This window comes from Salarias fasciatus, chromosome 7 (assembly GCF_902148845.1).
Source record: "Salarias fasciatus chromosome 7, fSalaFa1.1, whole genome shotgun sequence".
Classification (NCBI taxonomy): Eukaryota; Metazoa; Chordata; class Actinopteri; order Blenniiformes; family Blenniidae; genus Salarias; species Salarias fasciatus.
In genome coordinates, this window is record NC_043751.1 from 7,052,731 (window position 1) to 7,078,545 (window position 25,815).

General features: G+C 42.9%; 1 protein-coding gene across 3 annotated transcripts in view; it reads left to right on the plus strand.

The window, feature by feature from the left end:
- Positions 1 to 25,815, plus strand: part of cep290 (centrosomal protein 290) — a 49,303-nt gene that overhangs the window by 8,429 nt on the left and 15,059 nt on the right. For 2 of the 3 annotated variants that reach the window (XM_030096569.1, XM_030096571.1), the window contains exons 1-31: positions 1,411 to 1,999; positions 4,120 to 4,197; positions 4,516 to 4,585; positions 4,665 to 4,711; positions 5,101 to 5,235; positions 6,810 to 6,863; positions 8,471 to 8,617; positions 8,873 to 9,055; positions 9,296 to 9,385; positions 9,676 to 9,798; positions 12,177 to 12,300; positions 13,334 to 13,506; positions 13,743 to 13,905; positions 14,056 to 14,156; positions 14,245 to 14,311; positions 14,488 to 14,576; positions 15,703 to 15,778; positions 15,917 to 16,050; positions 17,826 to 17,990; positions 18,999 to 19,148; positions 19,234 to 19,349; positions 20,008 to 20,110; positions 20,858 to 21,088; positions 21,171 to 21,344; positions 21,589 to 21,700; positions 22,450 to 22,640; positions 22,787 to 22,938; positions 23,095 to 23,206; positions 23,806 to 24,261; positions 25,242 to 25,406; positions 25,503 to 25,610. In XM_030096569.1, coding sequence (XP_029952429.1) covers positions 1,904 to 1,999; positions 4,120 to 4,197; positions 4,516 to 4,585; positions 4,665 to 4,711; positions 5,101 to 5,235; positions 6,810 to 6,863; positions 8,471 to 8,617; positions 8,873 to 9,055; positions 9,296 to 9,385; positions 9,676 to 9,798; positions 12,177 to 12,300; positions 13,334 to 13,506; positions 13,743 to 13,905; positions 14,056 to 14,156; positions 14,245 to 14,311; positions 14,488 to 14,576; positions 15,703 to 15,778; positions 15,917 to 16,050; positions 17,826 to 17,990; positions 18,999 to 19,148; positions 19,234 to 19,349; positions 20,008 to 20,110; positions 20,858 to 21,088; positions 21,171 to 21,344; positions 21,589 to 21,700; positions 22,450 to 22,640; positions 22,787 to 22,938; positions 23,095 to 23,206; positions 23,806 to 24,261; positions 25,242 to 25,406; positions 25,503 to 25,610 — 4,185 coding nt within the window. In that variant the 5' untranslated portion in view covers positions 1,411 to 1,903. Of the gene's footprint in view, positions 1 to 286; positions 290 to 1,410; positions 2,000 to 4,119; positions 4,198 to 4,515; positions 4,586 to 4,664; positions 4,712 to 5,100; positions 5,236 to 6,809; positions 6,864 to 8,470; positions 8,618 to 8,872; positions 9,056 to 9,295; positions 9,386 to 9,675; positions 9,799 to 12,176; positions 12,301 to 13,333; positions 13,507 to 13,742; positions 13,906 to 14,055; positions 14,157 to 14,244; positions 14,312 to 14,487; positions 14,577 to 15,702; positions 15,779 to 15,916; positions 16,051 to 17,825; positions 17,991 to 18,998; positions 19,149 to 19,233; positions 19,350 to 20,007; positions 20,111 to 20,857; positions 21,089 to 21,170; positions 21,345 to 21,588; positions 21,701 to 22,449; positions 22,641 to 22,786; positions 22,939 to 23,094; positions 23,207 to 23,805; positions 24,262 to 25,241; positions 25,407 to 25,502; positions 25,611 to 25,815 lie in introns of those variants that run through there. The other variant, XM_030096570.1, reaches the window with a different exon arrangement.

The window sequence follows — 25,815 nt, forward strand, 5'->3', positions numbered from 1 at the left end:
CAATTTGTGATACAGCACCCATGGGATTGACTGGCAAGTTGAATAACTAATCGCAGTAAACAAGTTTTATATATTATTCATTTATTCAAATAAACAAAATTTATAATTAATGCTTACTGTATTTTGGATATGAAACATGACAATACGATTGAACATAATCTTACCTGTCAAAGATTTACCAGCAATTTTTAGACAACAATCCTTTTATACACAACTTCGCCTGCTTTGGAGAAAACTGGTTTGCAGAGTACAAATGAGGAAGGTGTGCATAAGAGCTCCAAGCAAGCTTGTACAAGTTCTGAAAACTGCTTTGATGCTTCTCCCTGTACTGAAGGCGGCCCTCCATCCTGGGGATGTTTCGTTCTGCCGAATACCTCTAAACTTCATTGGTGGCATTAGCAGTCACATTCTGGTTTCTCTGTGTCTCCATCGCTGTGCCATCCAACACCCAAAGTTTAAAACAGATTGTGTAGGTGAGAGTCATAATTAATCCAGATTTTCCTAAAAACAGAAAAACTAACTACCAGGTGCTTCAACAGTAACATCCTGTGTTAATGTTGATGCTGTAGGTAGAGATGGTAGGTGGATGATAGGTGATAGGATAGGTGGAGCTTTCCAACAAGCAAGGCAGGCAGCTGCCTGAGGGCCCAGACCATCAGGGGTCGTCCCACAAGGGATAATGAGTTTTCCTCTGCAGTAATGTCTCAGAATGTAGCATTGCCTGTTGTCTGCTATAAATTAACTCTTTCAGCAGTGACTGCCTCAGGAGAGAGAAGCTTTTTGCTTTAATACTTATCAAAACCTATTTCAGGTCAATAATGTCTGGAGAGACTTTCAGGACTGACTCTGATTTCAATCAGGGGCAATTTGTGAAGGCCTGTAGATCTGCAGTTAAAAAGTTGTGTTTTTATTTTTGCATATTTTTTAAATTTATTATATTTTATTAATTTAATTTATTTAATTTTCATTTTATGTATTTCAACTTTCAGTTTTGTCTCTTAATGTGAGGAAATTTTCGCAGTTGCACTTTGATACACTTGCTATTTGTATATATGTATTAAATGTAAAGTGAATGTTTTTTTATTTGAAGATATTCATTGCATTTTATTGTTTGGCATATTTATATTCTACTACATTTAAACACTGCTTGTCATAAGAGCACAATTTCAAAGTTATTTTGTCTTGACAGTTTTAAAAAAAGACACTTTCTGACCATTTTTTGTTGGTTTCAAATTATTCATAAATATTGTCAGAGGGGCCCCTTGTGAATTTGTACCTGGGGCCCCAGGACACTGTAGAATCGCCACTGTCAGCGGTCCCGCTCACGCCTGGCATTGACAGGGTTAACCAACCAGCCGACCCCGCTGCGTCATCGGCGACGTCACTCCGTCCAAAAAACACAGGCGTCGATCCGCGCGTCGCTAAACTTTACCCGGTATTTCTCCACACACTCCAAAGCATAGACACACGGCGAACCATCACTGATAACAGTACTATGTGCTCGATGCTATCACATAGCCGACGCTTGTATTTCAGGACCACACCATGGTTCACTCATTTTTTTCCAATCGTTGATTAGCCCACTTAGCTAACTGTTGTTGTTAGCCGTAACCTAGCAGCCAAAGCGTCAGTGGAAAGCCGTGGACAACTGTTTCTTTTTTAATACTTATTCTAACTACATGTGCTTTAAATTGAGCCGATCTAGCCTTCCGGGTCGAGCTTGGATCATGTGAGACTTTTGATTCCAATGTCAACTCCTTTTTTGACGTTAAATGCGGTTTCTAACAGTGCCAAACAAGTCATGTTTATCTTCAGTAGTCTCATAACAAATAAAAAACAAACAAACAAACATTTGTACTGTTATATCTGAGGTTTTTACCCACTGCTTACTGAACTAGTCAAGATGCCTGACCTGGATAAACTCTTAAGAATAGACCCTGAGTCCCTGGTCAACCTGGAGAAGGAAGACGTGGACAAGGTGTTAGACATGTTTCTTTTGGTAAGTGACTTAATTTTACACCAAAATGCCTCACCTGTTCACTTATTTTGCCATCCATTAACTCTTTTAAGTGTAAGTGTATTTTTCACCACTGAAGCATTCTCCAGTGCACTTTACACTCTTTCTCACATTCACCCATTTGCACAGTGCACACACACATTCACACATGCGTTCACACAATAGTGGAGATCAGTGTGAGTTTCCTTGTCTTGCTCAAGGACAATTCAACTTGTAGATGGGGAATGGAACCTGCAACCTTCATTCTTAATAGAGCTTGTTTAAGCAGCACTGTTGACTCACTAAAATAGCATAATTAAAATGTTGTCAGTCTGCTATTCACTGGTGACATTTCCACAGATTCTGGACGTCTCCATCTGATTCCTCCTGAACTCCATTAACGTGTGATAAACTAATACATTTGCATAATGCTATTGAAAGACATGTTTTCATACAAAACCCAAAACCAGTGAAGCTGTCACGTTGTGTAAATCGTAAATAGAAACAGAATACAATGATTTGCAAATTCTTTTCATCTTATATTCAACTGAATACACTGCAAAGACAAGATATTTAATGATTGAACTGAGAAACTTTATTTTCTGTTGCAAATAATCATCAACTTAGAATTTAATGGCAGCAACACATTCCAAAACAGTTGGCACAGGAGCATTTTTACCACTGTGTTCCATCGCCTTTCCTTTAAACAACACTCAAAAAACATTTGGGAACTGAGGAGACCAACTTTTGAAGCTTTTTGGGTGGAATTCTTTCCCATTCTTCCTTGATGTACAGCTTACAGCTTATTCAACAGTCCGGTGTCTCCATTGTTGTTTTATACACTTCATAATGCACAACACATTTTCAATGGGGGACAGGTCTACAGGTCTGGACTACAGGCAGGCCAGTCTAGTACCTGTACTCTTTTACCACAAAGCCACGCTGTTGTAACACGTGTAGAATGTGGCTTGGCATTGTCTTGCTGAAATAAGCAGGGACATCAATGAAAAAGACGTCGCTTGGATGGCAACATATCTTTCTCCAAAACCTTTATGTACCTTTCAGCATTAATGGTGCCTTCACAGATGTGTAAGTTACCCGTACCACCACAGATGCTGGCTTTTGAACTTTGCGGCTGTAACAGTCCAGCTGGTTCTTTTCCTCTTTGGTCCAGAGGACACAACAACCACACTTCCCAAAAACAATTTGAAATGTGGACTCGTCAGACCACAGAACACTTTGCCACTTTTCATCAGTCCATCTTGGATGAGCTCGGGCCCAGCGGAGCCGGCGGCATTTCTGGGTGTTGTTGATAAATGGCTTTCGCTTTGCATAGTAGAGTTTTAACTTGCACTTAGAGAAGTAGCGACGAACTGCAGTTACTGACAGTGGTTTTCTGAAGTTTCCTGAGCCCATGTGGTGATATCTTTCACACAGTGATGCCGGTTTTTGATGCAGTACCGCCTGAGGGATGGAAGGTCTTGGGCATTCAGTATTGGTTTTCGGCCTTGTCGCTCACGGGCAGTAATTTCTCCAGATTCTCTGAAACTATTGACGACATTAAAGACTGCAGATGATGAAATCCTTAAATTCCTTGCAATAGCTAATAGAGAAATGTTGTTCTTAAACTGTTTGACAATTTGCTCACGCATTTGTTCACAAAGTGGTGACCCCCACCCAATCCTTGTTTGTGAATGACTGACCATTTCAGGGAAGCTGCTTTTATTCCCAATCATGGCTCCACTTGTTCTCAATTAGCCTGTTCACCTGTGGGATGTTCCAAATAAGTGTTTGATGAGCATTCCTCAATTTTCTCAGTCTTTTTTTACCTCTTGTGCCACCTTTTTTGAAACATGTCGCAGGCATCAAATTAAAAATGAGGTAATATTTGCAAAAATAATAGTCTACAGTTTACCAGTTCGAACTTTAAGTATCTTATCTTTGTTGTGTATTCAATTGAATATAGGTTAAAAGTGATTTGCAAATAATTGTACTCTGTTTTTATTCACGATTTACACAACGTGCCAACTTCACTGGTTTTGGGTTTTGTATTTGCTTTGCTTCATACTCTCTTTATGTTTCTTATTTTTTTTCCCTCTGCTTTAATTTTATTTCCCACACAGATGGAAGACTGGCAGGTGAAAGATAAAGATCCAGAGAGCATCGGAAAAGTCCTCCACCTGTCCCAGGCCCTGATGAAGGTGTTCGCCACAATGATTTCCTCTTTCTGAGCTGGGCTGGTGATCTGTCCCTGGTGTTTCCTGCTGGATTTGGCTAGAGTGTTCAAACACCCTGAACTAGTTGAAGCAGAACAGAAAATAGAAGAATTGAAGATTTTTTTAATGTGCATTTTACACTACATCCCTGCTATTATAGAGTTTGGGTTGTTTTACTGAGGAAAGGAGCTTCATACCTCATCCACACTCTTTACTGTGATGCTTTCATTAGATGTGGGCTCCTTAAATATGAATACTATGTAGTTTTGTAAACTTCTGTGTGTTTCCTCCTCCTGAACTTAGTGTCAAGCTCGCCAAATTTCTGTCGCCGTCCAGTTCCTTGAAAAAATGGGTACAGAGCACGTGGCCAAAGGTGAGTCAGCAGACGAAGTCTGAAATGATCCATGGGTCCAGCGTTGTTGACAGCTTCTGTTTTTCCTCCTGTACTGTAGAGAAGAACCTCCTCGCTAAGATCTCGCGTCTGGAGAAAGAGCTGAAGGTAAAGCCTCACACAGTCTGTACAGCTTCATACAGTCTAATCTACTGACTAAAAACAGCTAAATTACCATTTGATGCATGAAAAAAAACACATGTTTGCATCTTTTTCTCCTGCAACACTGCTAAGAGCTTTCAGCCAATCACTGAGCTACAACTCTGCTACAAAGGGATTGGTTGTATTGAGCACCTAAGAAGATTAGAGTTAATTCCCTGCATGCTCACTGCGCTTTCTTCAGCTTCTGCTTCATTCTGATTTTTATCTGTTTTTCTCTTTCTTTCAGAGGTTTGTATGTTCTTTGTGTAAACAGGAAGTGGAAATGATGTGAGACTAAAGCTCCTCTCTTTGTTGGTGTTTTTCGTGTGTTGCTTCCTGTATTTACGGATCATCAGGATCACAGCCAAGTCCCAGAATCCCGTTTTCTGAGAGATGACATCCAACAGATGAAGACCCAGCTGGAGCAGAAGGAGAATGAACTGAGCCAGTTAAAGAAAGACATGGGCAACGAAAAGGAGAGCAATAAGGAGGTACGGGCACGCAGACCACGGTCCTGACTGACTCATGTTTCATACACTGCCATGGTTCACTGGAGAATTTAGATTCCATCGAAAAAGATAAAATACCAAAAGATCAGGGGTGTCAAATAGGAGGCCCATGGGCCAAAAGTAGCTCCAGTCTGGCCTGTCAAACCACAAAGCAAATTATCAATCTTATTTTTTTCCCCCACAAATTGTTAAGAGTAGCAAACACAACACAACACAACACAACACAAATCAACACAACACAACACAACACAACACAACACAACACAACACAACACAACACAACACAACACAGACATCAGTGATGCTGCCATGAAAGCTAAGCTAACTAGCATTAGCCTCAAAGCCATGCTGTCAATTTGCAAAAACATACACAATTCAACAGCTATAACAGATGTACGTTTGGTCCATGTCACTATATTTTGCAACAAAAGATATAATTGAGATTGACTTTATTTTGATATTGGAGTCATTTTCCATGGTAATTGTTTGTTTCTGTGATATATAGACATTTTCATCACATACTGTACCACAACAAAGAAAACATTTCAAGTTTAAATTTAAAGCTTGTTATGTCATTGTTTTATTCACTGAAGATGGAATTGAACTGTTGAGCATTTAGGTGTGATTTTATAGAACATTAGTACCTGTCTATCTATCTATCTATCTATCTATCTATCTATCTATCTATCTATCTATCTATCTATCACACACAGGTGAACTTATGTAAACTTCTGTTCATAAAAACAATTCTAATCAAAAATAACTGAAAAAACAGAAATTAGGCTGGAAGTAAGTAGCCCCTCAAGTAAAATGAGTTTGACGCCCCTGCTTTTGATCATTTTAAACTTCAACTAATGTAATCTACTAATGCTGATTTATTACATAGAGTTTCATGAAGAGAATTCCTCTCATAAATGCACAGATGTGACATTAGATCTCCAGAGTTTCTCGCATTTCCAGTGGGATGCTTAGGATGGTTTATAAAAACATCAAGTATTTGCACAGCGTGACTGAAGCTAGAATGTGAACGTATCATTTTTAACTCTATTACTGACCAGGGAGTAGTCCCTCAAGACACCACTTAAAGAAAAAAAAAAAAGCCTGAAGAATGCAATAACTCAAACCCTGTATGAGCTTGGAAACAGATCGGATGCTGAAACTGAGAAGGTTTGCTTTATTTGGCCTCGACACCAACAAGGCGCTTTAGGAAAATAGAGAAGAGAAGATTTATGGATGAAGTGAAGGAGGATGGTTGTTGTAACAGACCGGGAGGCAGGGGATGGGCAGATTATCCACTTTGGGAGAAGCCGAAAGACGAAAAACAAGGGAAATAAATGGTTTTCTGATTTTGTCCCTGTCCAAGAAAGGCCTCTTCTCCTTCCTCCTTCCTCCTTCCTCCACCCAGAGTTTCACCTCTTCGTTTGAATCCACTGTGTTGAGGCTTTGAAGTGTCTAAAACACTTGATTCTCAATGATTCGAGAACACCAGGCTGATAATCAGGGGAGCTTTAATTGTCGCTGTTTCTGCATTTTGTTTTTTTGTTTTTCCCTCCTAGTTGGCGGCGCGTTTAGAGGAGGCTGAGGACGAAGTCAAGAAACTGAAAAAGAAGGTATGCACGGACCAGAACAGACAGACAGTGTGAACCCTTCATCTTCCTCCTGTGTCTTTATTGTCCCTCATTTCAACACTGAAGCTCGGTTTACATGACAGCGTTTCAAGTAGGCCTGCACAATATATCGTTTGAACATCGCCATCGCAATGTGTGCATGTGCAATAGTCACATCGCAGGAGGTGCAATATTATTTTTATTATTATTATTATTATTTTTAACTTTTGTTTTGCTTTGTAAAAGCAGCAAGCTGCTCCATACTCCGCATAGCTGCACTCTCTTCCTCCCTCCTGCTCGGCACTCACAGCGGGGGGTGGGGGTGGGGGTGGGGGGGGGGGGGGGGGGTGGGGGGGGACTACACTCTGAACACAGGCGACATGCAGGAGGAAACAAAGAAGGATTTAGTCCCCAAAAGAAGGTCAACATGTGAAATTTGGATGTATTTCGGCTATAAAAAAAGACGATACGGAACAAAAAAACGTCCTCAGCCGACAGTGCCTCGTCGTGATTGCCTCAACACGAGGTAATACGTCAAACCTGTTGGACCATTTGAAACGCCATCACAAGACCCCAGGTGAAACTTCATCTTCTCAAAAAACAATTACAGAAGCTTTCGCCGGCATAACACCGTATGATAGGAACTCCAAATCATGGATGCAATAACTTTTTACCTAGCGAAAGACATGGTGCCATTGAACACCGTGGATCGTTAAAGAGGGATTTAAAAAAATGATCCGAACGCTTGACAAGCGGTATGAAACACCACGTATTTCTCTCAAGTGGCCATCTCCCCAAATACAGCTATTCAGGTCATCTGGTGAAAATTCTTCTATTTTAATATCGCAATATATATCGCAATATATCGCAAGCCCCCAAAAAATCGCAATGTCAGTTTTTTCCAATATCGTGCAGCCCTAGTTTCAAGTGAAATCACATAGCTTTTGTATTTTACTTCGGATCTTGCACAAGACTGTGCAGTAGCAGTCTGCCATCTGAAAATAGATGGAGCCCCAAAAAAGGGTGTTTTCAGTGACTCTGACCACAACGGTCGGGTAAACAGACACTAAGAACACAACAAAAGCATTTTCTCTTGATATCGATGTTGCGTAAACGGGTCTTTAATTCAAACTGGCTGCTGTTTCCTTGTTTTCTCATCATCTCTTTTCATCTCTTTTGTGTAGTTAAGAAAACTTAAGAAGGTAAGACATGTCAGACAGTGCGGTTGAGTCACTTTAGGTTTCCCATAGCTGAAAAAAATGTGCAAAATCCCTTCTGTATTTGTGTTCCTGCTGTAGAGGTTCCAGTGTTATTGTATATTTATCGAACATGTTAAGAGCAGGACCTCGGAAAAGTAGCGACTCCCTGGTAATTAAACATGTACTAGTTAACACCTCTTGCTTCAAGGAAGAGCAGTTTTTCATAATATCTCCTTTAGCTTTCCACTTTCACGCACCGTGATATTTAGTGAGTGTTAAGCCCGCTTCGCCATGTTGATAAGGACAGTATGTATGTAGGGGGGTGTAACATCTCCTGCACAAGCCAGAGTCTCTGAAGCCATTTTGCTTTGACGTCTGATGAATCCTGTGCTGTTTGTTCGGCTGCCTCAGAATGAGCAGCTCATGCAGGACGTGGACTTCTACCGCAGAGAGCTGGACGAGAAGGAGCAGATGCCGTCCAGAGACGAGAGCGCCGAGATGCAGAGGAAGCTCAGCACGGCAAACCGCCAGCTCTACCAGTGTCTGGAGGACCTTCAGGTGCGGAGAAGTACATCTAAATAAGGCAGCATGGCTTCATCTTTGATCAGGGGAAATCCTAAATCTGGAAAGTCACAAAAAAACGAAAGAACAATATTGTCTCCTGTGAATAACTGAACGTTCTCCTGCATGTTTGCAGAGCTTTTATGTGTCTTGTCGTGTTACCTTTTCCTTTGTAGTGCTGATTTGTGGCTTTTGAAAGTACACGGGTCCACAAATCAGGTTTTATTGCGCGCGTCTTCCTCTGCTATGCAGCGGGCCGAGGACGAAAACAGCCATCTGAAGAGGCAGAACGAGCAGATGCAGGCCAGCCTGGAGGAGGCGGTGAAGGAGATGGAGAAGATGACAGACGAGTACAACAACATGAAGATGGTCGTCCATCAGACCGACTCCGTGGTAGATCAGCTCCGGAAGGAGCGGGATGACGCCAAGCTGCAGGTCAGTCCTGCCTGAGTCCTGTTTTTTTTTTGTTTTTTTTTTCTAAAATCTGTGGGTGGTTTGTTACCTGACTCCCATTTGACTCCCATTTATAATCCTCCTGTGTCTTTATCACATCCGAGAAGTGGGATGTTATCAAAAAAGGCCAGAATAGAGAGATAATGTGATGTTGTTTTTCTTTTGTGTGTGTGTGTGTGTGTGTGTGTGTGTGTGTGTGTGTGTGTGTGTGTGCGCGCGCAGGTCAGAGAGTTGACGGATAAGATTCATCGCATGACCGCCGACGATGACCCAATCATGGCGGCGGTCAGCGCCAAGGTGGAGGAGTGGAAGGTGGGCGTTCATCAAACCGCTCAGGCTCTCAGGACGACTCCTTTTTTGGGTTTCACTCTTTCGCAACACACACTGATATTATTATTTACTCTTTCTGGTATTGAGAGGAAGTCAAAAAAAAAAAATCAATCACCTGCAAGTTATTGGACATAACGCAGAGCAATACATACAGCCAGAACGATTTTCACTAAATTCAGGAGAGGTTTGGAACTGGCGTTCCTGCGAGTTCTAATCACGTTCCACCCTCGTGTGGCGATGCAACGTTTTGTCTCTCTTCCTCTCGCACACAGAGAGTGCTGTCCGGCAAGGACGATGAGATACTGGTGTACCAGCAGATGATCCGCGACCTCAGAGAAAAGCTGCGCACGGCCCAGCTGGACTTGGACGCCAGCAACGTTGTTGCTCTGCAGCAGGTCAGTCCACAAATAGGAAAGGAAGTATGCCTCTTTGTCTATATTTATACGTATACATATCTCCAGCTTCTCATCTCCTGCTATTGTGGTGTGTTATTGTGTTGTCACAATGGTGATTAAGTTTGTGACAGCCCTAAGAAATTCTTCCAGCCTTATATGGGAAACAGTGCAGGCCAGTTTTGGTCACATTGGCAAAAAAAAAATAGAAGTTTGTCCTGATACAGAAGTTTCTTTGAGGAAAACATTGTTTGGCTTAATCTGTTACAAGATTACAGTGAATGGGGAATTATCAAAGCGGTGAATGTAGAAAACTCCCCGTGTCATGTTAGATTTTCCCACAAAGCGTGATTTATTTATAACCAAGTCTTATTTGAATCGAAGCTAGAAAAGGAGGAAACACTGTTACAGAGAAACAGAAGGCAGCGACATGTCCTATGTTGCTGAACTACTAAGAAAAGTGTAGAAACTGCAGAAAAAGCGCTGCATTTTCAACAAATTTCTCAAGAGTAGCAAAATCAACACAACTCTGAGACCTGAGCTAAGATGTGTATGATGCTGGTATTAAAACCAGCACAGGCCTCAACACCATACTGTCAGAGGGAGTTTTTGGACAGTATGCCGTATCTTGAACCATTTAAACTGACTTTATGTCTCAGAGATCACAGTAATCTTTGGTTTTAATTGTTCCATTTTGGAAAAAATAGTTTTTCAAAACGTGCGGTCTGTGCCACAACAAAGGAAAACTTTACAGTCCAAATTTGAAGTTTATTGTCAACTAAAATGAGTTTGACGCCCCTGCTGTAGTGCCTTCTGGTTGGAATCATGCAAAATATTGTTGTTTAACAATGTCGCGCTATGACAATAAAAACCATATCTGAAATAAAAGCCAGATGTTTCAGTGGACCACGTGAGATTTTTATCACAAAGTTTACTGAATCTCGACAGAACCTGGGACCAGAGCTTATCTCCTTTAGAAATAGATATTTTTGGTAGACAAAGCAGTTTTGCCTAAATTTGTGGAAGAAATAAAGAATTATTCTCACAGATGATGTTTTTTTTGAAGTGTTCCTGAGACCATGCCCCGCCTTCCTCAACCTGGTTAAATCTTTTTTCAGTGCAGCACTGAGTTCACAGCCAGTGTCGATTTTAAAGCAACTTATTTCACATCAAAGAATTGATAATTTACCAGATCAAGTGGAGTTCTCAATGTCATTTTAAGAAAAAAATAGCCTTGAATTGTTACTTTTTTTAATTTGGTGAGTCTCTTCTTTAAAAGTGGCCTTGATAGTAAGATAGTGACTTGTGCAGAGTGGTTTGTGTGTACCTCAGTTCTATTGATATGTGTACGTTTGTAATCAGATTTCTTTGTTTGTTGAGACTTACAGATATTTGTATGTGTCTAATATATTTTATGTGTTCGTGCTGAGATTTGCGTGCGCTTGTAGGTGTCCCTCTTCATCTCCACCTCAGGCGTTCCACTCTTTCCTTGTGGGAGAAGTTGATTTTGCTCTCCTTCCGTGAGACTCATTCGTCTGGTTTCCTTCGCCGGCGATCAGGACGCGCAGGCTCAGTATTGTCTGGCTCGCGTGCCTCTTGGCCTGTTCTTTGAGCGCTTTTTCATGCAGCCTTCAAAAGACTGAAAACCTGTGACTAAGGAAAAACAAGCACCCTGCTCACATACAAAGAAGAGCTTCTCTCCTAAAGGTGATGACAGACATGTAGGAAAGCAAAAAACATATCACACAAGCACTGATTCTGTTCAGCACACGCTAATCTCGGTACACAGAGATAAATCTCCCTGCTGGCTCAGAAATATCCGTGACCATACACAAATTAAATCCAGTTTTATTTCTATAGCACCAAATATGACACAGTCATCCCAATACAGAGGAAAACACAACGGTTCCACATGAGTTGGTGTGAGGAGATAGAAGGAGAGAAAAGGGACCGGACAGACACAGACAGCAAGCAAACAGACATAAATCCTCTCGTCACGGACAGATGGAGCCTCAGACCGCGAGTTTCCACTTCTGCCGTCAGAGATCCTGCAGCAAACAGAACGATGACTTTATTCGGCCTTAGCTTTTGTTTGATTGCCATCTCTGTTTTTCCACCAACCGTTTCGCTTAATTTCCCACTTTTCCATCCTTGTCTTATTATTATTATTATTTATTTCAACCTTCCATCTCTTCTCGCTGTCCCGATGCCAGGCCGTATACGAGCTCTGCGGTGTAAGTGCCACGCGCCTCTCATTCTCTTCTCCCTCATTTTCTGTTGGTAAATCTCCACCTTGATGCAAGCGGTGAGCGTTGAGTGATGCTGCGGCTCGTCCACCTGAAATCTGACCTTCTGGAAATGTGTGGTTGTGCCGTCTCAAGGCCGTCCAGGACAGAGACGAGCAGATCAAGATGCTGTGCGAGCAGCTGGAGCAGTACACGAAGGAGATGGAGCAGAGCGCCGTGTTCATGGAGGAGCTCAAGACTTCCACCAGGAAGGACAGAGGTGCGTGGCGCCGGACTCAAGGTCTTCACACCGTGAAAAAAATCCACCTGATGAGCAGCTAATGCAGAATTTTCTGCCCTAAATAATCCCAAACAAATAAATTAAATAATAAAAGCATAATAATTGATAAAAGTCTGTATTGTGCATGTTGATTAATGGATTTTGATTCCAGAGATCGTCGTCATTCTTGGTGTATTCCAGCAAAAACCTGCTCCATTCCGTTAGTATCGGTTTTACGATTGTCACAGCTTGTTATATTCACTGACTGAAAACTTTTTTTAATTCCTCTTAATTACTGGAACAATGCTTGTTCACGTTTGTTTTTGCTGCAATAGAGATTTTTTTTTAAATTTCTAAATATATAAATATAAAAATAAATATTTGTAAATAATGATTGATTTTCTAAATAATATTTCTTTAAAATTGACTTTATGTTGAGATTACAGTCATTTTGTGAAAATGTAGCCATTTTCATCACGTATATTCTGCAGCACAACCAACAAAAAAGTAAAGTTTAAATTTAAAGGTTTTTACTTGATGATACTGTGGTGTGTGTGGTCCCTGAACTGAAATGTGTGCGACACCCCTGCTCGACAGCAACCATCATGCATCTGCAGGCTTCCTGTTATTGGATGCAAATACACTCACCAGCTGTTTAATTAGGAGCAGCTCACTGTTTTTTATTCATTTATTTTAATCTATTGTGATGCTGTTGTGACGACGTGGCTCAGTTGCTGCTAGTTTCTCCACGAAGGGAACGTTCCCCGTGCCGCCACAGTAATCATAAACAGGAATATGTAAAAGAGGAGCAACGTTTAGAAGCTACTTTATAAACCAACACATCATTATTCTGATTTCAATGGGACCTTTACATTATTTCATTATATCATCGTTATACAAAATTCTTCCAAACTTCTACAGGAAGTAACCACGATCAAGTAAAACATGAAATCTGAGATTCTTGAGATCATGTTGTATTAGATTTTGTTGCTCCTTAAGGGAGTTGAAGACCTGTTTCTCCTCTTCACCGAAGGCCTGTCGTCGAGCTCTCTGCAGAAGAAGGTGGAGAACCTGAAGTCGAAGCTGGAAGCCGCAGAGAAAACGGCGGCGGAAGCAGAGCGAGCAGCGAAACAGGCAGAAGCTCACGCCGAGGCGAAAGATAAGGCGCTGTTCGAGGCCAATAACCGCTTGAGTCAGTACGAGTCTGTAAGTCGATCAATCTGCTCCCATTTTATTACCAATCTTCTACAGTCGAGACTTTGTCTTTTTTTTTGTCTGTTGTCCCTTTTGATAGACAGTTCCTCTTTTTAAATTTTTTTTTTAGCATGCCATTTGTTCTTCTCACTCTCCATAATTGCATCCTGGTGTCTTCCCAGAAACAATCCCAAGTAAAGAAAGGAGCTGAGGACAGTGAGGCATTCAGCTCTCCTTCTGTGTTTCAGGGAACGTACGGGCTGAAAGCCGCCATTGCCGAGATCAAAGAATGCAAAGCTCAAATCATGCTCAGAGACTGTGAAATCTCGGACATGACCAAAGACATCAACCAGCTCTCCATGAGAATCAATGACCTGCTGGATGAAAACGAGTATTTCAGAGAAAAACTGGGTCAGTCTTTTTCTTTTCTTGTGGGGAAGATTAAAAAAAATCCCTCCTTCTCCCCCGATCTGCGCCGCCCTGTCTATTTAGACACAGCTGACTGGTCTGGAACAGTCACATTTATTTGACTTTCCCTCATTTCACGCTTTCGCCCCGCAGGTCTGGAGCCAAAGCAGGAAGTGGAGCTGTCAGAATTCAGGCATGCCAAAAACGTCCAACAGCGGCAGTTTAAAGAGGAGAACCGAGTCCTCGCCAAAGAGGTGAAGCAGGAGCGTATAGGAGGTCATCTCTACGCTGGATCATTAACTGCTGCTCTCAGCTCAGGAGTTCTTTTATTTACTTTCCCAGATTGAGCGGTTGGAGGAAGAGAGGCTGGAGCTCAAGATGCAAATCAGACGCATGGCGAAGGAAAGAGGTGACATTAAAATCCATACCACTGATTAACCATTAAAACCAGGGATGAACCAATAACACACGGCTTTCACCAGCTGGAAGCATCAACTGCTGCACAGAGATTCCTTTATTCTGACACCAGTGAGTCTTTCAGTAACATGAAACTACCATCATGCTCTTATCCCGCTGGTTCTGCAGGGCTGAGCCAATCAGGCACGCAGCTGGAGGAGGACTCCCGGCCCGACCCAGTGAGCAGCACCGGCGTGGAGGAAGAGACGAGACGCAAGGTCAAACGATCTGAACGATCCCAGCAGCGTGGATACATTTTTAAGTGAAAATGCAAAACCTTTCATTTTGTTTTGAGTTTCTGTTTACATGATGAAGATGCAACTTTTTGCAAACGCTCCAACTTCATGAGAAAAAAACAACTATTGAATATTGACGGAATAATCAGCTGTTATTCCTGAATTCACTTGCACCTTTTGGTCGCTTGATCGGCCATCTCTACCATCTAGATGGCTGTAATTTGTTGTTTATTTTCAATTCAGCTTAAAGGCATATTCGAGGATTCTCCACCTATTTCGTACAACACAGCCGATTTGCCATTTTTGGAGCACTGCGCATGCGCGGCTCCCTCCGCATGAGGACTGTGGGAGCGCGCACGTCAGCCGCATGTAAGTTTGTTTACATTTTGCGCTGCTGGAGCATCGTCTTTCCGCATAGGATCGAAACACATCTGTAATCATGCCGGACTCTTCTTCCAACTATACATAAGAATACGATCCGTAAAGTAGTGTCTTACATGTTTATGGAACAGAAACACATTTAAATGGGATAATAATCATGTTACCTGTCCAGCAGAAACTTCCCCACATCGTGATCAGTCCTAAATCCCTTTTGTGCTTTGAATGTCCGCCATCTCGTAAAGGAATCTCCCAGTAAAACAAGCGTTCTGCCTTCTTTTCTATGGCCTTTCTTCTATCCTCTGCCATCTCAAACGGTGTGCTCTTTTTGCGGCTAGCCATCTTCGGAGGTTTATCGCGGGAGGAGCAAGCCTCTTCTGAATGAGGCTGTCGCTCCCACTGCATGTCACTTCCTAAACAAGGCTCTGCGCATGCGCAGCTCGAAACCAGAGCGCACAGAGGCGGCGACTCAACATGATATGTCGTCACGCAAACGCGTTCCCACATTGATTGGCATTATGACTGCCCAATTACAATTTGGAACCATACAATTCTGATTGGTTCTAAGGATCCTCCAGTATGTCTTTAATATTTTGTGTAAATGTAAACTCAGAATAAAAAGAAAAAAACCCTGAGAACTATAAAACATTTTAGATACTATGCACTGAGGGGAATAACACATTTCTGTTTTGGATTTTCTTGTTTTATTGACGTAAAGGTGTCTTTACAGAATGAATACCTCGAAAAAGAACTGAAGAACAAGACCAGAGAGCTGGAACTCAACAAAACCCAGTTTCATGCCAAATGTAAGTACATTCACATTACTGAGCGTTTTTTTTTTGTGGAGTGCTTCAAACTAGATCAAAACAGCAGATCAGATCATTTTTGTTACTGAGCTGCTCAGCCTTACCTTGATTGGTCTTTCCTTTTGTGCCAAATCACAGTGGAGGAACTCACAAACGTGAAGAGCGACCTGGAGGCTGCTCTCAACGATGTGCTCCAGGCAATGCGGGTCTCCAAGGACACCAACCTAAGCGACGGCGCCCTCTCAGGGTCAATTCAGGAAAGGCTGGCTCATGTACGTATCTCGGACACGTTTACACGACTGGGAACCATGACAAGTGTGGAAATCAATTGAGCTGCCGTTTCCTCGTCTTGCATCGGTTTCCGTTTCACTAAGATCTTTATGACTGTCTCATTTGTTGATTCAGTCCTTCAAACAGCAACGTAACAGATTATATCAGGCTTCAAAAGAGCTGCGCTAACTTCCTGTTAGCACCTGTTAAACGAATGCTCAGCTGAAAAACACACCAAGTATTAATATACCTTTAAAAAGGTTCATATATAATGAGCAATCTTTTTGCATCACATGTAAAACCTGAATTTTAAATAAAACAACTGCAATTTCAACAATCAATTCACCATCGTCTTTACAACTTACAGATCACAGCGGATTTTTAATGCACTATTTACATTTTCAAAGGCCAGAAACATTTTGCCACATGTAGCTGGACCTCAGAAATATAAGAAGCTGGTTCATATATGATCAGACTAACCTTCATAACAACAAATAACATTCATCTGTCTGTATAGTAATCCTGATCATCTGGACTGACTCACCAAACGATACATACTAAAGTGCGCCCCCGGTGGTCAAATGAATGTATTGATGTTAATGTCAATTTCTCATAGCTAGCAAATTTCATCTTGCCGTTTATTTGACGCTGCTGTATATGAGACTTCGTGCTGCACGTGCCGGTGTGCAGCAGATGAAATCTTTGAGGGTTTAGCAGTCTGCAGCATTAGTGTTTGGAAGACCCGTCCGCACAAACATCCACGGTTTCCTCACTCCCATTCGTTTGTTGGAGAGAGTATAAATTATGAACAAATCAGGTTATTGGCTGAGAAAGATTGGACGTTCAAATGAGGCAAAACAGCAGTTTTGAGGTTGCACTTACAATATTTTCACATCTTTATTACTAATTGTTGGTAACATGATATATTGCTGTTTTTTGTGTCCAACAGTATACAGTATGCAGTATATTATACAGTTTCTGAAAAGGGGTAGCTCAGGAAACGGTCCACATGTAGCCTAAGATGTTTATTTATTTTGTTAAATGTATGAGACGAAGGCAATTTTTAATATTTGATTCAATATTTGCAAAGGCAAACTTTCATCGGCATAGCTCTTGAGTAAAGTCCATCAGGTGAAATCTGAAAACATTGGAAGCTGGGTGATCACTTTGAACTCTGTCCTTCAAATAACTCAGGCATTATCCGTTCGAGAGAGACCTCTGTGATCTTTTGTCAGGGGATATATGGGCTGTAAAATAAAATCCACATGAAAAAGAAATCCCACATCTTCCATCTCTTCCCCTGACCCGACATCTTGTTCCTTAACAAGCAAAGTCTTTATGGACAGGCTCAGAACAATGGACTTTCAGCTGTCTTACCGGATTTTCTCAGTTGATAGATCACATGGTCACTGCCTTAGCAACCTCAAAACAAAGAGACTGTGAGGAAGGAGACTGTTTAAGTGATACCACACAGATGATGGAGAGGGCAGACACAGCTGAAGACTATGTTCTTTTGGCTGTGGGGTCACACTGCGGGGCTCAGGAGCTGACATGTCCGGGCCATAAGTGAGTAGCGGAGCATTCCAGATGCCGGCCACATGCTGAGAGAAAAACACTTATTAGTGTATGAAGTAATGCAGTCTTGGACTGAGGATTAAAAGTATAAAAGATAAATCCAATTTTCTTTTAAGTCCAACTTGAGGCGGCCAACGTTGCGTTTCGCAGCCTGGCAGTGGTTGGGTGTCTGTCACGCCGTCTGTCTTGCCTCTCGCCGCAGATCACGGACGTGAGCGGCGGAAGTGAGGCGTCTGAGTCGGAGCCACACCTCAGGTCCCTGGTCCAGCAGCTGGTGGGGCGAAACCAGGAGCTGAGACTGGAGCTAAAATCCGCCCGAGAGGAGGCGACTGGCAGCCTGGCTCAGCTGGCCAGAGCCCAGGAGAAGGTACGAACTGGCTCATCGGGGCAGGTTTGGGTTGCGGATTGAGAGAATTGCTCGATCGGGTTATCAGTCACCCAAACCACCAAACATTCACTCAACTAACTTGTCACTCAAACTGCCAGGCTTCCATTGTGAGGGACCTTTCAGACACTTCCAGACTCGTGATCAGCCAGAGGCGTCCAATAGCAACACGTGTTACTTCTGTTTCTTATAGCTGAAGAGAGAGGAATCAAACACGTTTGTGCCCTCAGGCCTCAGTGATGTTTTTTTCTCTGACAAATATTATAGCAGCCAGGTTGCAAAATGTTATACCTTTGCTTAAAAACTACAAAAATCTGTCTTTCTCCCCGAGGCAGCTGTTGCAACTCATCGTTAGTTCCTCCATGTTTTCATTCTCCCACACCCGCCATCTCTTTTATGTTTCTTTGCTTCTCATTTGTAATTTTTTTTTTTTATTTATTTCTCTTGTCTGTTGTAAAGGGTCCTTGGCTAAAACCAAACGCTGTATTTTTTTTTAATTTTTATTAGCTTGTCTGCTCACTGTGTTGCTTTTGTGGCCTGGTCAATTATAAAATTCCACATGCTAAAGACATATTTTCTGAAGATAAAAGGAGATATTTGAGTTTTGAGTCTCCCATTTCCCATCTGTCTTTCCCTCCACCTTACAGTTTCATTGTTTTTGTTGTTCATGTAATTTATTCATTGTTCTTTTTGAAAGAAATGAACAAAATCTGGCCTCATTTTGATGAAACAAGCATAGTTTAAGAATGAAGACAATTATTTTTTATTGTTGGGGATGTTGTGGGGTGCACCGATAGCAGTTTTTTTTTTTTTTTTTAAATAACTTGTGCTCTGTTATTTGGAAAAATAAAATCTTAAGGCACAAAGACATTCACATCATCTGCAAATGTGTTTATATTCACACCGTCATTTCTTCAATACATGCTCGCTTTGCCTTCAACTCTACTGTCTTTTTTCAGGATTGTTTTTTTCTTCTTCTGTGCCCGCCAGGTGAGCCGTCTGGAGGGTGAACTGGAGCTGCTCAGGAAGTCAGGCGGCGGGGCGGTCGCCCTCCGACCCCTGACCCTCCCTGCAGGCCTGGAGCCCAGCAGCACCGAGGTCATCAGCTCGCTGAACGAGTACGCCGTCCGACTGCTTCAGGTCGGTGTCCCTGACTTCTGCTGACCTCCAGATAGAAATGCTGATGGATAAACATCTGTAACTCCTGTGATGTTACTTTTACCAGGAGCTGAACAACAGGGAGGAGAAAAGCAAGACGCTGACTGGAACCCTGGAAGAATACAAGGAGAAGTTTGCTGTTCTCAGCCACCAGCAGGGACTGCTCTATAAGAAATACCTGAGGTGGGTTAGCAGGGATTCTGGCACCGATTAGCGTGAAGTAACTGTAACTCCACCGCTACTCAGTAACTGGTGACTTTACTGACATCAGTAAGGCTGTTTCTGCACTTTCAGTGAGTTTGTTGTCAGATTGTTGAATCGCTGTCTCTCTCCGTCTGTTTCAATATCAGCTTCATCCTGAGCCAGTGATATCATATCATTTCCCTTTATGTTCCCTTCATGTTGTCCGTTGGAGGATAAATCATTAATCCAGAACTGACTCAGTACTGACAGCAACAGCAAACATGTTCAACTGAAGCACATAACCTGTCTTAACGTCATGTTACTCCAACTGAGCTGACAGCACAGCAGTTTGGACATTATTATTAGGAAGAGCTCAGGTGTCAGTGCTACCCACAGGGTAATTCGCTTATTATTTCACTGAATTCCTCTTTTCTGCACCTCATCAGTCTTGTGGATGTCAAATGTAAGATGTCAAAATAAACCAACATCACCTGCAGAGCCTGTATTGCAAACCCGTATTGGAGCTGTCATTACCTCAGACTTGTCTCTTTTTTAGATCTTCTTCCTCAAACGACTGAGTTTACCTCAAACTGAACTTAATGAATGAATCAATCAGTCGTCAGACTGCCTTTGATGATTCTGTTCTGTTTCGTCTCAGAGAGAAGGCCGATTGGCAAAAGGAGAACGAGTCCTTTACAGACCTGAAGAACAAGCTGGAGGAGCAAAAGCAGGTGGACGACGTCAAAATCCAAGAGTTCAACGTAAGTAGCGCAAGCAAGCGCGTACAAGTGCATCGACATTTAAATTATGCCTGCCACAAAGCATCTTCACAGCACCACAACACGTGTGACAGGCAAATAAATCTCATCAAAACCCTTTTTTTCCCCCCAAATAGGAAACACGCACATGGGGAGCGAGCGCTTGCTCTTGTCATGCAATGTAAAAAATGTGCAAGGGCTTTGGAAATCGTTGGACAGCTGTACACAATCCAACATGTGCAAATCTGATATTTGAAATAAATAGGAAGGAAGGATTAACGACTGAGCCAGTCAGCAAAGAATATAAAAGCTGAGTTGGAATAGATTTCCTGTTTGCTTCTCTGTACTGAATCTGCCAATAAGAATTGTTCTGCAGTTCATCACAGGGCGCCATGAACGAGTCAGCCACACACACTCAGGTTCCGTTCACTGATTCACTTCACGTCAAACATAAGACCGGGAAAAATATGCAAACTCCGCACAGATAAACCCGGCCGACTGCAAGACGAGTACGCTAACCTCAACGATGCTGCAGGCCTGACTGAAAAGTGATCGTGGAATTTAATCTGCTTTTGAAAACGGTTCTCATGAAGCGTCGTTCTCTGACAATCACAACGCCGCTGTCGTTACAACGAACCACCAAAGTAGCGCAAAAGTTTTGAAATTTCACTTCAAAATGGGTCTGAACTGAGGCGTCCTGCTGCTTTGGCTTCTTTGTAATTTTTTTTTTTTTTCTTTTACATCCTTCAGGAGCTGTTGGCGACTCTTCAGAAGGACCCAGAGGAAGTCAGGAGACAGCTGAGCGAGGCCTTCCGCCGACTGACGCTGCTGAAGGTCAACGAGAAGAAGCTGACGCGGCGCTACACCACCCTGCTGGAACAGGAGCAGCACCTCCGCAGCCAAAACTCCAGGCTGAGGGACGAGAGCGCCGAGATGCAGACCGCCTACACCCAGAGGGTGGGCTTCCTGCAGCGCTACAAGGTAGTGAGGAGTGCAGCCCGAGAGTGCTATATACGGGTTTTATAGTATTTCCTGATCATTTATTTATTTCTTCTATCTGCAGGAAATGGCTGCATACAAGCTAGCAGCCTTGCAGAAGGCCCTGGATGACAGCGTGCCGTCGTCAGACCTGGAGAGGGCCAACAGACAGTACACTGAGCTGACGGTCAAATACAGAGACGTGCTGCAGCGGGACAGCCGCCTCATCCAGAGAACCACCAACCTGGAGCATCTGGAGGTACCCAGACCTCGTTGTGGTTTACCCTCCACTGTTGTTGGCTTTTGTTTTGATAAATCGATTGAGCTGAGGAAATCACCATTGCATGACAAATGCCCAACCTTCATGATAAAATGTCCCAGAGTCTTTTGATCAATGAAGTATTTTTTTTATTAAAATCGTCCGGGACTGTAACACCCATCCCTGCATCGGTTGGTTAAATACACCTCTAAGCCAAAACCGTTTTCTCCTCCTTGTCGTTCAGAGTGAGAACGAGTCTCTTCAGGAGCAGATCGACGTCTTAAAGAAAGAGCTGGAGATCACAAAGGAGAAGCTTCATACGCTGGAACAAGCCTGGGAAAACGTCGGTTCCACCGGTGAGGAAACTTTTTCTTTTTAACATTAATTTTACAAAAACAGAACTTTGAGTAGAATGTTTTTAAAACATGCTGCATCATACTGAAGTTCAGTGTTTAGTGTGTGTGTGTGTGTGTGTGTGTGTGTGTGTGTGTGTGTGTGTGTACCAATGTGGTTTTCTGTCCACTCATTATTCCATATTGGCAGGAAATCCACAAACATACTGTGGAGTTAACGTCCAATTTAGATGTAACAAAAGGCTTTATTTCACCCAAGGTTTTTTCTCAGCTTTCATGTTGCAGAAATGATACATTTTTCTGTTTTTCTTTGAGTCTAACATGCAAACAAACAAAAAAGAAACAGCGTTTTCATAAGAAGTTGGTATGACCCCCCCGCCCCCATGGTATTTCAGCACAATGCATGTGAACCATCAGAAAGTAAAGCTAAATTCTTGATTTAAAAAAAAAAAAAAACATCCATTCTTGCTCGGAAAACATCATGTGGTGGCACCAGCAGACACATAAATGCCCACAAAGCCCCAAAAAACGACGGCTGTTTATGTCTGTGGCTTCCCGCGCTTTAATCTGCCGTTTTCCTCCTTCAAAACGAGCATTGTTTCCACACAATAGGCGATGATCGCAGAGCTGACGCTGCGATTGTTCCTCACATTCGTGGCTGGCTGTGTCATCAAACCTGTCAGGATGTTGATTGAAATGTTGTTTTATGCCACAGCTTACATTAAATCGTGGCCATTTGTTTTTACTGTCAGGTGGGAACCGTGACACGAACGGGGCCGACGGTGAGACGGTGTCCGCCGTGCGGCGGATCACCACCCTGGAGATGAAGGAGCTGAACGAGAGGCAGCGAGCCGAGCACGCCCAGAAGATGTTCGAGCACACCAGGAAGTCGCTCAAGCAGGTGGAGGAGCGCAACGCCGAGCTGGAGGCCAAGTTTGCAGAGGTGAGACTGCAAGTTAAGTGGCGATGAAGGTTATTATGAAAAAATAATTAAATGCAAGCAAGCATTTTTTCAGTAACTCCTTTCAAATCAAAATGTTGTCCACCAATTCTCCACCGATTGGCACCGTTGCTCACGCCTGTCTTCAGCTGACTCAGATGAACATGGAGGCTCAGCGGGTGGAGCGGGAGCTGAGAGACGAGCTGGCTGACAGCGTCAGCAAAGCCGTGAGCGACGCCGACCGAGCCAAGATCGCCAAGCTGGAGAGAGCCGAGGCCGAGCTCCGCGCCGAGGTCGCAAAGTAGGTCTGAGGACGGACGTCCAATATTATGATAAAGAAATTTGTTTAAAGATCATTATTTTCTTTGAATTTTGCTTCCTGGTTTGACCACGGGCCTTATGTTTGATACCTCCGGGTTACAGTATTGTGAAGGCTGTGTGTATTCTGCCACTGCAGACTGAAGGAGGTGTCTGATGTCGCTGTGGATCAAGTGTCAGCTCTGCAGTCCAAACACGAGTCCAAGGACAAAGAAGTAGAAGCTTTGAGGAGGCAGTTGCTGGATCTGCAGGTAACCTGACTGATCGGAACAAATGGATGAGTCAGTCCGCTGTTTTAACAGTATTTGTGAGATTCTCTGTCAACCCAGAAGAGTTGATTCTTGTTCAGATGTCTGTAGAAATGAGACATGTTGGAATTTTAACAATTTATTCAGTGAAGAACCCCACAGCTGACCAGAAAAAAAAAGGGTCAATGACAAAAAAATGAGATTGAGAACAGATTTGCAAGTATTTCAATCAAAACAGGGGTGTCATAATAACCTTCTGTACTGTGCCACAGAGTATAAAGAGGATGTAGAAGATGAAAATCTCTGTTTTCACAAAAATCAAACAGTTTGTATGTTATTTGACTAGAATCTCACTGCATTCCGGTGGAAAACAAAGTGAAATGTCCAAAAAAAAAAAAAACTTCTCCTACAGCTGTTTCATTATGAATGTTTTCATGAGTGTTTTCTTTGGGGTGTTTCCGTACTGTAGTCTTCAGTTCCACTATCTCAGGTTAGAAATTACAGCATCTGCTCTAAATGATATTATCTTGAAAACAGGAAAAGGTGTGTTAGAATGAGAAATGTGAAGCTGTCAGTGACCTGCTGGTGTTTCCCTCCCTCAGTCTCAGTCCGATGAGAAGGCGCTCATCGCCAAGCTCCACCAGGACATCGTGGCCCTGCAGATCCAGGAGTCGGACGCCGCGGCGCGGCTGAGGGCGGCCGCGTCTCGCCTCCAGCAGCTGGAGAGCCAGCAGCTGCGGGCCGAGCAGCGGCTGGAGGCCTGCCAGCGCGCCCTCTTCCTGGCCCGCCAGGAGGGCCGCAACCGCTCCAAGCACCTCCGGCAGACCGTCCAGTCGCTGCGCAGGCAGTTCGCCGGGGCGCTGCCCCTCCCCCAGCAGGAGAAGTTCTCTCTCGCCATGACCGGCCTGCAGGAGGACCGCGCCAAGGCCCAGGAGGAGAAGAAGAAGGCGGTGGAGGAGAGGAGGAGGGCGGAGGGCAGAGCGCAGGAGCTGGAAGTGAAGCTCCAGGGGCTGGAGGAGCTCGTCTCCACGCTGAGGGACGCCAAGGGCGCCCAGAAGGTCAAACACAGAGCCGTTTATCTCATGTTCCTACAAATCAAATTCACCTGGAGCCTCAAAACATCTTTAACCTTTGCAAAGCTTCATATATGCAGTAGATTTGAAACACGAACAGAATGTTGATGAAGTTTCAGTTTAGGATGTGAAACATTTCGTCACATTTTCAGCTGTTTTCAAACCTGATTTTAGCAGTTTCCTTCATCTTTTCCTGCATTTTCAAACACTTTTAGCATTGTATAATAAAATAGAAATACTTTTTTAGTCCCAGTGGGAAATTCCCTTAATAAGCATTGCTCCACAGAGAATAAATTGACAAAAGTTTAATATCAAATAAGATTTGATAAAAACTAAATTTAAATACTAATATGGACACTAACATGTTAAAGGTGACTAAAATAAGCACAGAAAGGATGAAGTTAACAAAAACACAGCAAGCACCATTAGCAGGGAGGATTTGTGGAGTCTTATAATCACAAGAAGGAAGGATATTTTAAACATTTCATCTCTCTTTTTTTTATTTAACCCCCTCCCAGAAATTGTTGCATTTTTTCTCCTTTTTATTTATTGTTTTTTTTTTTTTTCCTTTTTCATCCAAGCGGTAAAAGTGATTGAAAATAATGAAATGTGTATTTAGGTATAATCCATTAAAAGCTTCAGAGACAGCAGGACCAATGCAGCCACAGATTCCAGATCCCCGTTTTAGAATTTTACTCCAAATACCTAAAAACTCAACAAACACAGAGGAGGAAACAACTGATTCCACATGCTTCACTGAAACTCTTTACAAAAAAGTTTATGTTTTAAGAAAATTACAATGAAATGTTTGTACAGAACATATTCGTAGTTAATAGAAAAATTGGATTATTTGAAGCTGCTGTGTAACCCCTCCTCTGCCACCGTTCCTTTAGTTTATCTGTCTATAAAGGGATGAGGCTTGCGCATATTTTCACACACGGGAACCTTTATGTGACTCCAACCAGGTGATGGAGTGGCACAGGAAGATGGAGGAGGCTCGCCTGCAGGAGCTGAGGAGAGGCAGGGAGCTGGTGGCTCAGAGGGAGGAGATCAAATACCTGAAGAGCCTGGTGGAGGAGCTGGAGCGCACCGTCCGAGCTCTGGAGGAAGACATTGTGCAGCAAAACACAGTAAAATCAGAAAAGAGTCTCAAGTCGAATCTCACCTGCGGAACCACACAGACACATTGAGCGTAGTGCTGAAACATCTTCTTTATCACCTTCAAGCTTCAGGAGGAGCGCCAGCTGGTCTGGGACCAGCGAGAGGTGGAGCTGGAGCGGCAGCTGGACCACTACGAGAAACAGCAGGATGAAATCCTGAGCGGCTCAGACAAGGTCAGCCACACCTCAGAGTCCAGCTGAGAGATGGTTCGCTTGTTGTCGACATTTCATACAGCCTATATACATTTTAGAGTTTTTCATTCAAACCCACACTCATTCAGACGGTGCTCCCTTCCCCAATATACATTACGACACATTATGTTTGAAAATGTTAGGAGACTGTACCTTATGATGGTTGTAACATGATATAATTCTGGAT